The following is a 13,745-nucleotide window of genomic DNA, read 5'->3' as shown; positions in this document are numbered from 1 at the left end:
TGTCTTATATTGGAAAAAATCCCACAGCAATCGCAGCAAGTCTCCATGCAATGTACCGTATGGGGACTTGCCGCGATTGCGCCCTAAGTGTACCGCAAGTTAAGGAAACTTAACCACCAGCGGCTGCACATGAGGGCACTGAGGCTGCGTGATTTTGTATGTTGTCCATGGTCCTGATGGACCACTGACAACATTACTGCAACATTTCAACATTTCTCGGTAGCCGAGCGTTCAGCTGAGCGCCAGACCGCCGGCATGTGTCAGCTCTCAGCTGAGCACTCGGCCGCCGGCATGTTAGGGCTCTCAGCTGAGCGCTCGGCCGCCGGCATGTTAGGGCTCTCAGCTGAGCGCTCGGCCGCCGGCATGTTAGGGCTCTCAGCTGAGCGCTCGGCCGCCGGCATGTTAGGGCTCTCAGCTGAGCGCTCGGCCGCCGGCATGTTAGGGCGCTCAGCTGAGAGCTGTCACATGCCGGCGGCATGTCAGGGCGCTCAGCTGAGCGCTCGGCCGCTGTAACTGTACTGTAAAGAAGAAAAAAAAAAAAATTTTTACTACGTCTTACTTTCGGGGTACGTCTTACATTAGCCGACCCCCCCAAAACCCCCACTACGTCTTACTATCGGGGAAACACGGTAGCATTAGGTGGGAACTATGGCACTATACGTATTAATTGGTTACATGGCTGAGAATTAAAAGAAGTGGTTTTGGGATACTATATTTGTTGCATATGGCCTTGTTTTTGCAAAAAAAAACAAACAAAAAAAAACAGCTCTGCAAGTGGTTGTGTAGATTTGCAGGTCACAAGTGGGTTGTTAAAGGGAATCTCTCACCAGGGTTTTGCCACCTAATCTGAGTGCAGCATAACGTAGTGGCAGAGATCCTGATTCCAGCGATGTGTCACTTACTGGGCTGCTTAGTGTAGTTTTTATAAAATCACTGTTTAATCAGCAGTAGATTATCATTACAGGACTACTTTGCGTGCTGCCAGGTAGTCCAGCATATTCATGAGCTCTGTATAACTGCTAGATCTGCAGCAGAGAAAACATTGGTTTTATCAAAACAGCAGCAAACAGCTCAGTAAGTGACACATCGCTGGAATCAGGGTCTCTGTCTCTACATTATGCTGCTCTCAGATGGGGGAGCAAAAACCTGGTGACAGATTCTCTTTAATGCTGAATTAAAAACGGTGTGTTCTTTGTATTAGTGATGCATAGATTCTTACCTTATGTCAGGTTTTTCTTTAATTTTTAATGGCCTGTTTTCTTCTAGAAACAGCAGCATTCTTGTCCATGGGCTGTCCATTCTATTGCACCTATTCCTGTCCATGGGCTGTCCATTCTATTGCACCTATTCTTGTCCATGGGCTGTCCATTCTATTGCACCTATTCCTGTCCATGGGCTGTCCATTCTATTGCACCTATTCTTGTCCATGGGCTGTCCATTGTATTGCACCTATTCCTGTCCATTGTATTGCACCTATTCTTGTCCATGGGCTGTCCATTGTATTGCACCTATTCCTGTCCATTGTATTGCACCTATTCTTGTCCATGGGCTGTCCATTGTATTGCACCTATTCCTGTCCATTGTATTGCACCTATTCCTGTCCATGGGCTGTCCATTGTATTGCACCTTATTCCTAGTCTAGAGAACTGGGCTAAGCTGCATTACCAGCCACACTTCATAGAGAGGAATGGCAATGCTTCAGGAACAAACACAAATACTTTTGTTTCCTTATTTGAAGAACTCTTTTCATTATAAAGAGAAGTGATTCATATCATGGAGAGTGGTGATTACCGCTCATACACTACCTAAATCACTGCTAATTCTGTCACATTAAAGGGAATCTGTCAGCAGATTTTTGCTACCTAAGGTGAGACCCTGTATCCACGGATGTATCACTTAGTTTACTGGGTGCAGCAGTTCTGACACAATCAGAGTCTTTAGGTTTAGCAATGCAGCAGAGCTGAGAAAGTAAACCCTGCCCACACCAGGCTCTGTATGTAGAATGTCTATAGACCGTGAGCTGCTTATGATAGGATGGGTTGTGTTGGACTGCTAGGCACAAGGCTGCTGTAGGTAATGTATTCCAAGCAATAATAAGCTTGTGGTGCTAAAACAATCATTGCAAGTAAACAACAGCATGGAGCTTGATAAGAGAGGCATCACTGAAATCTGTGTTTTAATCCCTTCTTCAGATTACATAGCAAAAAGTTAGACAGATTTTGTTTAAACCAAAAAGTCATATCCCTTAAAAATGACATCTTCTGACACAGCGCTCTATCAGAAGCATTATAACAAAGCAGATGTCAGAAATCTCAGAGCCACATCAAAGTATTGTGGGTGCTCTATAAAGCATTTTAGGGTGTGAGGTTACCTCTGGTTTTATCTTTTAAAGGAAAAAAGATGAGACTATAAACCAATTGGCCATAACATGAAATCTCCTATGTGAGGTTATGTAGCTCTGTTTGCCAAAAAATTGTTAAAGGGAACCTGTCCGATGCAATATGCACGCAGAACCATGAGCAGTTCTGGGTGTATATTGCTAATCCCTGCCTAACTGTCATTGTATACACTAGCATAGATAAAGAGATCTTTAGAAAAAGTATTGATAAAGATCTTTTACCATATGCTAATGAGCGAGGGGACTAGTCCCCTGGGTGTTAATTCCCCTGGCTAGTTGGCCCCATTAGCATGTTAGTATGGCCCTATAGGTGTGATAACATGCTAATGAATGTCCAGCGTCTTAGGATGATCTCACTCACCTCTCTGCTGCCATTGCGTCCAATCCTGGATTTCGGCTCAGTGTGCATGATCCCGGAGTTTGGGTCATGCGCAATACTTCAGTTTGAAGCCAGTATGCGTACACCCGGCTTCATAGTGCACATGACCGAAACTACGGGGTCATGCGCACTGAGCCAAAATCCAGCGTCAGACGCGATGGCAGCGGAGAGGCGAGTGAGATCATCCTGTGACGCCGCGTATTCATAAGCATGTTAATACGCCCACAGGGGACTAGTCGCCTTGCTCATTAGCATACGGTATATCATCATTAGAAATACTTTTTCTAAAGATCTCTTTATCTATGCTACTGGTACAGATGCAGGGACGGTTAGGCAGGGATTAGCAATATGTACCCAGAACTGCTCGTGGTTGTGGGTGCATATTGGACCTGACAGGTTCCCTTTAAGGCCTGACCTTCATAAAATCTCTGAATGTGTACCTGTGGCATCAGGACGTTAGTGGTAGATCATTTAAAAGCTATAGGTGTTGAGGGGTGGCCTCCATTAAACTCATTTATTTTTCCAGTACATCTCATGGATTCTCAATCTGATCTTTTTCTTGGGAATATGAGATGTTGACACTTTGAGCTTTCTTTCACGCTCCTCAATACATTCCTGAGCAATTTGTGCAGTGTGACAGGGGCATTATCCTACTGAAAGAGGCCATTAAAGAATACAGCATTCGTGAAAGGAGGTACTTGGTATGTACAAAATAGGTTGTGTGTGGAAAAGCACTTCTCATCCATAGGAATGGCAGGAGCCAGGTTTCTCAGCAGAATATCTGCCCTCTCCGCCAATGTGTCGATGATTAGTGCATTCTGATGCTATCCTTTCCTCAGGAAAGCCACACTTGCACATGGCTGTACTCATAATGTAAACTAAAACATGATCCATGAGACCAGGCCACCATCACCCATTGCTTCATGGTTGAGTTCAATACCCAAGTGCCTACTGTAGGTGGACAAGGCTCCATATGGAGACGGTAGTTATCCCGTAAGCAGAGATGTACTTTGTGTCCTGACAACTTACAAGCACAGTCATCAAAAACTTTTTTTTAGTAACTTGTGCTAGAGTAGCCCTTCCGTAGTGTCAGACCAGACAGGCTGGCCTTCGTTCTCAATGAGCGTCCTTCTCTGGGCACATTTTGCAGGTACTAAATACTGCAAAAAATCTACTGTTTTGGTCATCCAAATCAGTAGTCACCCAGATCCTTAAGGGGTACTTCTCACATAGCGAGATCGCTAGCGAGATCACGTTTTTTGTGATGCAGCAGTGACCTCACTAGCGATCTTGCTGTGTGTGACACTGAGCAGCGGTCTGTCCCCTGCTGTGAGATCGCGGCTCGTTACACACAGTGCTGGTTCATTTTTTGGACTTTGCCCTCCCGCTGTGAAGCACACATCGCTGTGTGTGACAGCGAGAGAGCAACGATCTGAATGTGCAGGGAGCAGGGAGCCGGCGTCTGGCACCCTGCGGTAAGCTGTAACCAAGGTAAATATCGGGTAACCAAGGGAAGCCCTTTCTTGGTTACCTGATATTTACCTTGGTTACTAGCGTCCGCCGCTCTCACGCCGTCAGTGCCGGCTCCCTGTTCCCTGCACACGTCGCTGGAGTACAGATCGGGTAAATAAGCACAGCGGTTTGCTTATTAACCCGATGTGTACTCTGGCTAGGAGTGCAGGGAGCCAGCGCTAAGCAGTGTGCGCTGGTAACAAAGGTAAATATCGGGTAACCAAGCGATTGGTTACCTGATATTTACCTTAGTTATCAAGTGCAGCGTCGCTTCCACGCGTCGCTGCTGGCTGGGGGCTGGTCACTGGTCGCTGGTGAGATCTGCCTGATTGACAGCTCACCAGCGACCATATAGCGACGCATTAGCGATCCTGACCAGGTCATATTGCTGGTGGGATCGCTGGAGCATCGCTAAAGTGTGACGGTACCCTAACACTAGAAGTCCCAGAGATTTCGAGCTCCCCCCTGAAGTCCCAAAAGAGGGTCAAATGACCCTTAGTCCAAACTGAATAGAACTAACTAGAAACTACTCAATGGAAAACAACAACCTCCTGTGGTGCGACAGTAATGGCCTTAATTACAGAACAAAAGACGGTGATTATAGGATGTTAGCTAAAATCCTTCAAGTCATTCGACCCGTCTCTGGGTTCAAAAGGTAGAAATGTTAAATGACCCCTCTCTGGGACTTCTAGTGTTAAAGAGTGCGAGTACCTACCACCAATCTGGGACTGCCCATATTATAATAAGAATTATAATAATCATTTTTATTTATGTAGCGCCAACATATTCCATAGCACTTTACAAGTTAGAAGAGACAAGTATAGATAATCAAGAAAAAGATAAAGGAATCCCACATACCGTTTCTCATAAAAGGGTCTTTCTGTATAAATGTTTGTCAGTCTGATATGATTGATATGATATGGATTGATATTGAATTGATATGACTAGGAGTAAGGACGTATGTCTGAAACGCGTAAGCCGGGGTTGGATGCCCGGAATATGCAATTTTAAAGAAAGATTTTAAGGTGTCAATAAAGTCTTGAAGAATTTTATGAGGAACGGTGTGCAGGATTTCTTCATCCTTTTCTTGCATTGAATTGTGGACGCCAGCCACTTCATCTCAGCACCTGTGGATCCAGATCATTGAGTGGTGAGCCTGCTAAATTTTTCTATAGATAATATCAGACATTACAGAGTAACACATAATTCAACATATAAGTTGTTACCAAACAGAACCTGCTGTGATGACATTACCGGTCGATAACAGCTTAATAAACTTGTGCAGCTGCATTCAGTTGGAGCAAAGAGCAAGATCTCACGAGTTCTTGCTCTTTCACAGCAAGATGGGCCAAGGAGGGTGATGGGAACCTATTCTGCATGACAAGATCCAACAACCTGGAGTTTAGTCTCTGACTTTTAGGGGACATTAGGGTAACTTATTAGCAGTTTAAGAATCATCCATCTGAGGCTGACAATTACGCTTATTAAATAAAAAGGGCAGCCCCAGATTGGTGGTACGCACTCTTTAAAGGGAACCTGTCACCACTTTTGGAATATAAGCTGCGGCCACCACCCCCGGGCTCTTATGTACAGCATTCTAACATGCTGTATATAAGAGCCCAGGCCGGGGGTATAAACATAAAAAACACTTTATAACACTTACCTAACGGTCGCGCTGTGGGCCTGTGGACGTCAGACCCGTCATGCACCACGGCTAGAGAAGAAGGAGAACAATGATGGCCAAAAAAGGCGGTGCCGGCACCGGAGACGCCCATAAGGCCCACAGCGCAACCGTTAGGTAAGTATTATAAAGTGTTTTTATGTTATACCCGCGGCCTGGGCTCTTATATACAGCATGTTAGAATGTTGTATATAAGAGCCCGGTGGTGGTGGCCGCAGCTTATAGGCCAAAAAAGTGGTGACAAATTCCCTTTAAGCTTGCCTTCCTCCTTCCAACACATTCAAGAGATGACTGTTCACTTGTTGCCCAATGTATCCCAACGTTTAACAGGTGCCATTGTAACAAGATATTCCGTATTGTTCCCATCACCTGTTGGTGGATGCAATGTTATGGCTGATTGGGGTATATTTACGCAGAATTCCCCTGTAACTCTGCCATTCCTAAATGTCATAGGCTTATGATAATGCAGCACAAAGAGGACGCGACGGACGGTCACAAATCCACAATGTGCAGGAGACAGACACAGACAACTAGACACACAATACCGCAGCCTGTACGAGTGAGGACGGCAGTGCAGCAGGTGGGGCCACACAGAATAGCGGATGGCCCCCTGAGTCCTGTGGTCTCTAGCCGAGTACGGGGGAGTGAAGGGGCCTATTCAAAGTGACATGACAGGAAGGTCAGGGGTCAACCTGATGGGTACTCTCTGGGGAGGTCTTGAGATGGAAATTAATTACAATTTGGGAGGAGGGTCTTGCCCAGACCTCGCAGTCTTTGTTTTGCTCAACATTCATTTTTATTAATTATTATTATTTTTGATAACAGTCTCCCCTGGAAGCCTCCCCCCATCGCATCCTTTTGTGTGGACAGAACCGATCTTCTCCTAACTCCCCAGAACGCATATTAATGAGGCCACAATCCCATTAGTAATTACCACATCATCTGTTACTCATTTTAACCCCTCACCTGCTGGAGAGACCCATAATGTCCAGTGATATAAAAACCCGGTGTACAGTGACATGTGACAGGACAGCTAGAATCACAATGTGGACGTCTCAAGTCACGAACCCGCAGGTGACGTACCTGTATACTGACTCCAAAGTCACACAGCTTCACCTGGCCGCGTGTGTTCACCAGCATATTGGATGGCTTCACGTCTACAACACAGAATGTATGTATTGTAATGATCTCAACCAAATCCGGTATATAGGCATCAAACAACAGACTGAAAATGTATGTAGACAAGACAAGACACTACGATAGTAAATATTACTGCGAGAACGTAAAATTCCGCCATGCAAGGTTCGGGATCAGTGGTATAAGCTAAAGGCAAAAAAACCCCTGCAATAACATTAAGCTGACTCTTATACATTTATAGAGGAGATACTACCAATGCTTGGTATTCCCATAGCCCACATAATATTGCCATAGACTTACCCATTAAAACCGCACACCAATTTCCAAATAATACCACTAAATACCAGGTAAGCAATAATGTGAGGGCTAAATTCTGGCTTGAAAAAAAATAGGTAAATTCCTATAGTAAACAAAACCCCTCAATATAATTTTGCCGTATATAGCGGTGTTAATTACAAACCGATTTGCAGAATTATTTGGTAACTATATGGCATTATTATAAAGAGGTTATCCGTGACTTTGAGATTTCAGGCCAATCCTTCTTATATTAATACCCCCTGAAAGTCACACCATCAGCTAATGATTGGGGTACCGGAATCTGAACCCCACCAATCCGTACTACATCCTAATGTCCTAAAGTTCTCTTTGAACACTGGATATGATTTGAGCATAGAGCATTATATAATATGTATAAATATGTGAACCTACCCCACAATTTCTTTTTACCTTTATGTCACTACATGACCTCTTTCCATACGTGTGCGTTTGATCATTCTACTTTTTATGACCGACAATCAATTACCCCGACAATAAAGATATTTTATTGTTCATCGCTGACTGTTTTGCTGATTTATAAGGAGCAATTAGGTTTATAATTGCGCATAATTGTTCATATCTTAACGATAATTGCTTCATGTAAATGGCCTTTACCTGGAACCTAAGGAATGATTACTCAAATATGACAGCACATTATTCTATGGCTATATGTAGTAATATGGCATCGTGGCATGACAGTCTGATACCCAGTATGACACATTACTATAATTAAAACTAAGGCAAACCACAACTTATATTCACAGCTATGAAGAACATTTGTCTGTAAAGACCTTCCACCAGAGCAGTCAGTGCTCAATGACTAATATCATGGTAGCACACAATGCATAACATAATGCAGCTAATTCTGATTGCAGCAATTTTACCCCTTTAGATGCCGCTGCTAACCATGACAGTGGCATGTAGGGAGTTGAAAATGAAGAGAAGGTGTCTCTTCTATCATCTATGTCGATAGCATAAAACCATAACTGAAAAAAAAGAAAAACCTCTACTGATGCTAAGCAAAATTGTCAACAGAACACACGGTTCATAACATCATAATATATCAGTATATTTTAAATTGTGGGAGAAAACTGGAGAACCCGGAGGAAACCCACGCAAACACGGCAGATGGTGTCCTTAGAGTGATTTGAACCGAGGACCCCAGCATTGCAAGACTGCAGTGCTAACCACTGAGCCACCGTGCCGCTATTATATATATATATATATATATATATTAATATATTAATAAATAAATATATATATATATATATATATATATACACATATATACACATATATACACTTATTTTTTATTTATTTGTATATTTAACCTCCCAAATAGCAAATGCCGAAATAGAAAAGTACAGAAAAATGGCAGAATTGCTATTTGCCTTTCAAAAAATAGAATATAAGAATCAGTAAGTGGTATGGACTTCAATATAGTAGCGATAAAAGCTTTATCTCATATCAAAAAAGAACAAGGCCCAATTGAAGTCTATCAAATGAACAATAAAGTTATAGCTAAAGGAAGTGAGAAGGAAAAATTAAAATCAAAGAAGTGGCCACTGGGACTCTATTGCCTAAGGGTCGGCATAAAGCTAAGGCTGGCCCTGTATAGCCTTAGGCTGCTTTCACACATCCGGTTTTTGCTGTGCGGCACAATCCGGCTCTTTGCAGAAAAAACGCAACCGGTTGCGTTTTTTCCGCATAGACTTTCATTAGTGCCGGATTGTGCCGCATGGCCTTGCGTTCGGTCCGGTTTTTGCCGGATGCGGCATATTTAGCCCATGCGGCGGCCGGATGAAACGTTGCCTGGCACGTTTTTTTGTCCGGCAAAAAAAGAAAATCGCATTGCGCCACATTCAGCCGATGCGGCGCTTTTTCCAATGCATGCCTGTGGACGCCGGATGCGGCAAAAACCGCATCCGGCCGCCGCATGCGTTTTTTTGCCCTGCGCAAGCTCAGTAGCGTGCCGCAACCGACAAAAAACGGACGGGCCGCATGTAAAAACTTATGCAAAGGATGCGTTTTTTTCGCCGCATCCGTTGCATAGGTTTTAGAGCCGGATTTAGCCGCACTGCTAAAACCGGAGGTGTGAAAGCAGCCTTACTGGACAACTTTTTTGCCAACAAAAACGTCATCCTGCAAGCCTTCCCGTTACAGGTGTAGCCGTGCCCCTTACCATCATTCTGCCACAGCCATAAATAATACATCTAATACAATCAAGTGAAAGGAGAGAGGACACTGACCTCTGTGTAAAATTTTTAGGCTCCAGAGATATGTGAGGCCTTTTAATACCTGGGAAAACAAGAAGCAGTGATATTAAATTGTGGAGCATTTGCCTTGCCAATATAGATTTTTAAGAAAATACTTTAAGGACGGCTTCACGCATCATATATCAGAAAGTATGGAGTGTGATGTAGAGATTGGCCCAAACTCAACAGCCCCGGAGGGTCAGGGGACCTACGCCCAGGCCATGACACATGGATGTGTGAGGACGGACTAAGGCCGATGCTGCGATGCCGAGCGCGATAGTCCCCGCCCCCGTCACAGCGGCGATATCCTTGTGATAACTGCTGTAGCGAACATTATCGCTACGGCAGCTTCACATGGACTCACCTGTCCTGCGTCCGTCGCTCTGGCCGGCGACCCGCCTCCTTATTAAGGGGGCGGGTCGTATGGCGTCACTGCGACGTCACACGGCAGGCGGCCAATAGGAGCGGAGGGGCGGAGATGAGCGGGATGTAAACATCCCGCCCACCTCCTTCCTTCCGCATATCCTACGGAAGCTGCAGTGACGCCGGTAGGAGATGTTCCTCGCTCCTGCGGCTTCACACACAGCGATGTGTGCTGCCGCAGGAACGAGGAACAACATCGGACCGTCGCATCAGCGTAACCATGGATTACGCCGACGCTGCACCGATGATACGATTACGACGCTTTTGCGCTCGTTAATTGTATCATCGAGCCTTTACACACTACGATGTCGCATGCGATGCCGGAAGTACGTCATTTTCAATTTGACCCCACCGACATCGCACCTGCGATGTCGTAGTGTGAAAAGCCCACCCAAGTGTTTCCATGTTAATTATAATAGTAGTGCCTTATCCTATCTAAACCCCACCAATGAGCACCGGCATAATCAGTGAATGGAGTCATACAGCACAGCTCTGTTCTCGGTGTGGTGGCCATTTCCGGGTACACCACTTCAGATCCTATTTATTTCGATAGCAGCGGAGCTGCAGTCTAGTGCAGTTCTCAGGCATCCGTGTGCTACTGAACGGCAATCAGTCGAGTTACCTTTTTTCATTTCATTGCAATGTTGGGGTGAATTGACATGTACAGGTTGTTTGGGGCAAAATATACAAATTTTTTTTTACATTGTACTCAAAACTGGCAAGTGTTAATAAGAACTAGTCCTTACAATATATTAATGTTGGTGAATAGTGATGGGCGAATGAACCCGCAGAAACCCATGATCGGCAGGTCCAACCAGATGTAAAATTAAAAAAAAAAAAAAAAAGACAGTTCAGGCCCAAAATTGATCCCAGATATCTGGCTGGACGCCAATCCCCATATAAGTCTATGGGGACCCGAATCAAGTGCTTTAAAATGGTGGTAGAAAGGATAGAGGGATTAGAGCTAGCACGCTATATCTACCGGTAACCCGCGCGCCTGTAACGCTACTTCCGGGGAAACTCATTAACCTCATGCATATGCACGGCTTCCCCTGCCCATGGGCAGTCTGGGCGTCTGTGATTGGTTGCAGTCAGACTGTGCCCCCACCCTGTGTGACAGCGGGTCTATCTGCAACCAATCACAGACCCTGTGTGTGTCCCGATCATGGTGTAAAAATGAATAAAGTAGTAAAAAAAAAATGGCAGAGAGTAATGTAGTACTGAGAAGTGGACAGTTAACATTATGTAAAAATAAAACAACAACTCACTGCAACAGAAATCCTTCCTAGGACTTGTTCAGGAACCTTTCTGTATACATCTAAGGATCCTCCTGTGTGACACGAGGAAGAAAAAGCGATCATATTGTGCACTTATGACATTGCTTTGTGCAATGTGCAATATATCCAGGTCACCACACAGAACAGAACTACACTTAGTGCAAGGCATCTTATTTCTAGTCAAAGACTCACATAGTCCTCCATATAAAATAATGGGTCCCACATAGTCCTCCAAACATACTAATGGGCCCCAATTAGTCCTCCATACAGATTAATTACCGCCAAAAAGTTCTCCATACAGAATAATGGGCCCCAAAAAGCCCGCCATACAGAATGGGCTCCACATAATCCTCCATACAGAATAATGGGCCCCACATAGTCCTCTATACAGAATAATGGGCCCCAAATAGTCCTCTGTACAGAATAATGGCCCCCACATAGCCCTCTATCCAGAATAGCATCACGGGCCAAATAAAATTGGCCTGTGGGCTAGCTTTGGCCCAGAGGCCAGAGTGTTTGACATGTGTGTTAGACAAAGAATCTGCCTGGGGGTCTAAATCCATGCGGCCCTAGGGGGTCTTAGGCCATGCGGGCGGCCCTAGGGGGTCTTAGGCCATGCGGGCGGCCCTAGGGGGTCTTAGGCCATGCGGGCGGCCCTAGGGGGTCTCAGGCCATGCGGGCGGCCCTAGGGGGTCTCAGGCCATGCGGGCGGCCCTAGGGGGTCTCAGGCCATGCGGGCGGCCCTAGGGGGTCTCAGGCCATGCGGGCGGCCCTAGGGGGTCTCAGGCCATGCGGGCGGCCCTAGGGGGGGTCTCAGGCCATGCGGGCGGCCCTAGGGGGGGTCTCAGGCCATGCGGCCGGCCCTAGGGGGGGTCTCAGGCCATGCGGCCGGCCCTAGGGGGGGTCTCAGGCCATGCGGCCGGCCCTAGGGGGGGTCTCAGGCCATGCGGCCGGCCCTAGGGGGGGTCTCAGGCCATGCGGCCGGCCCTAGGGGGGGTCTCAGGCCATGCGGCCGGCCCTAGGGGGGGTCTCAGGCCATGCGGCCGGCCCTAGGGGGGGTCTCAGGCCATGCGGGCGGCCCTAGGGGGGGTCTCAGGCCATGCGGGCGGCCCTAGGGGGGGTCTCAGGCCATGCGGGCGGCCCTAGGGGGGGTCTCAGGCCATGCGGGCGGCCCTAGGGGGGGTCTCAGGCCATGCGGGCGGCCCTAGGGGGGGTCTCAGGCCATGCGGGCGGCCCTAGGGGGGGGTCTCAGGCCATGCGGGCGGCCCTAGGGGGGGTCTCAGGCCATGCGGGCGGCCCTAGGGGGGGTCTCAGGCCATGCGGGCGGCCCTAGGGGGGGTCTCAGGCCATGCGGGCGGCCCTAGGGGGGGTCTCAGGCCATGCGGGCGGCCCTAGGGGGGGTCTCAGGCCATGCGGCCCTAGGGGGGGTCTCAGGCCATGCGGCCCTAGGGGGGGTCTCAGGCCATGCGGCCCTAGGGGGGGTCTCAGGCCATGCGGCCCTAGGGGGGGTCTCAGGCCATGCGGCCCTAGGGGGGGTCTCAGGCCATGCGGCCCTAGGGGGGGTCTCAGGCCATGCGGCCCTAGGGGGGGTCTCAGGCCATGCGGCCCTAGGGGGGTCTCAGGCCATGCGGCCCTAGGGGGGTCTCAGGCCATGCGGCCCTAGGGGGGGTCTCAGGCCATGCGGCCCTAGGGGGGGTCTCAGGCCATGCGGCCCTAGGGGGGGTCTCAGGCCATGCGGCCCTAGGGGGGGTCTCAGGCCATCTCAGTTGGCACTCCATAGAGCTTTGCTGAGCACTCCTGTGTTCTCCATGAGAAAGCCGCTGACTGGCACATCATCTGGCGACTTATATCAAAGAGAAAAATACCGATTGGGAGTCCAAACTTATGAGAAATCAACATCCCTACCAACTATCACTTAGCCAGCTTTCCCATACACAGTAGATCGGGGTGCACAACCTTTTTTGGTCAGAGTGTCACATTTACTGATTGTACCACTCCCAAGAGCAACATAAAATGTGAAGGTACATATCAACTGTGCTATTTATGCCATAACCTAATAAGTGAGGGCTTTTAGGGTATGTGCACACGTTGCTTTTTTTTCCGCGCGGAAAAAAAAGCACCCTCTGGCAGAGGGGAGAATTGTAAACAATGCTTTTTGAGAAACAACGCATCGAAAACGCATGCGTTTTTCATGCGTTTTTCATGCGTTTTTTTAGGTGCGTTTTTTAAGACTTGTCAGTGATAATAAAGTTGGTTGAACACAGACCTTTGGAAAAAAAAACCTGTGATGTCATTTTCTTCTCCACATTCTGTTTGGATAAATGGGAGGGCTTGGAATGGAAGGAGCACCATTTGAATTTTGGAAAAG

At 47.2% G+C, this 13,745-nt stretch overlaps 1 protein-coding gene across 1 annotated transcript in view; it reads right to left on the bottom strand.

Annotated features, from left to right (window-relative positions):
• Positions 1-13,745, bottom strand: part of MAP2K5 (mitogen-activated protein kinase kinase 5) — a 217,208-nt gene that overhangs the window by 70,107 nt on the left and 133,356 nt on the right. Inside the window, exons 12-14 of the mRNA XM_075346067.1 lie at positions 11,369-11,430; positions 9,672-9,720; positions 7,054-7,127 (exon numbers count right to left, since the gene is read on the bottom strand). Of these exons, the coding sequence (XP_075202182.1) occupies positions 7,054-7,127; positions 9,672-9,720; positions 11,369-11,430 (185 nt within the window). The remainder of the gene's footprint in view (positions 1-7,053; positions 7,128-9,671; positions 9,721-11,368; positions 11,431-13,745) is intronic.

This window comes from Anomaloglossus baeobatrachus, chromosome 4, assembly GCF_048569485.1.
Source record: "Anomaloglossus baeobatrachus isolate aAnoBae1 chromosome 4, aAnoBae1.hap1, whole genome shotgun sequence".
In the NCBI taxonomy this organism is placed as follows: Eukaryota; Metazoa; Chordata; class Amphibia; order Anura; family Aromobatidae; genus Anomaloglossus; species Anomaloglossus baeobatrachus.
This window is presented reverse-complemented; position numbering and strand designations above follow the sequence as displayed.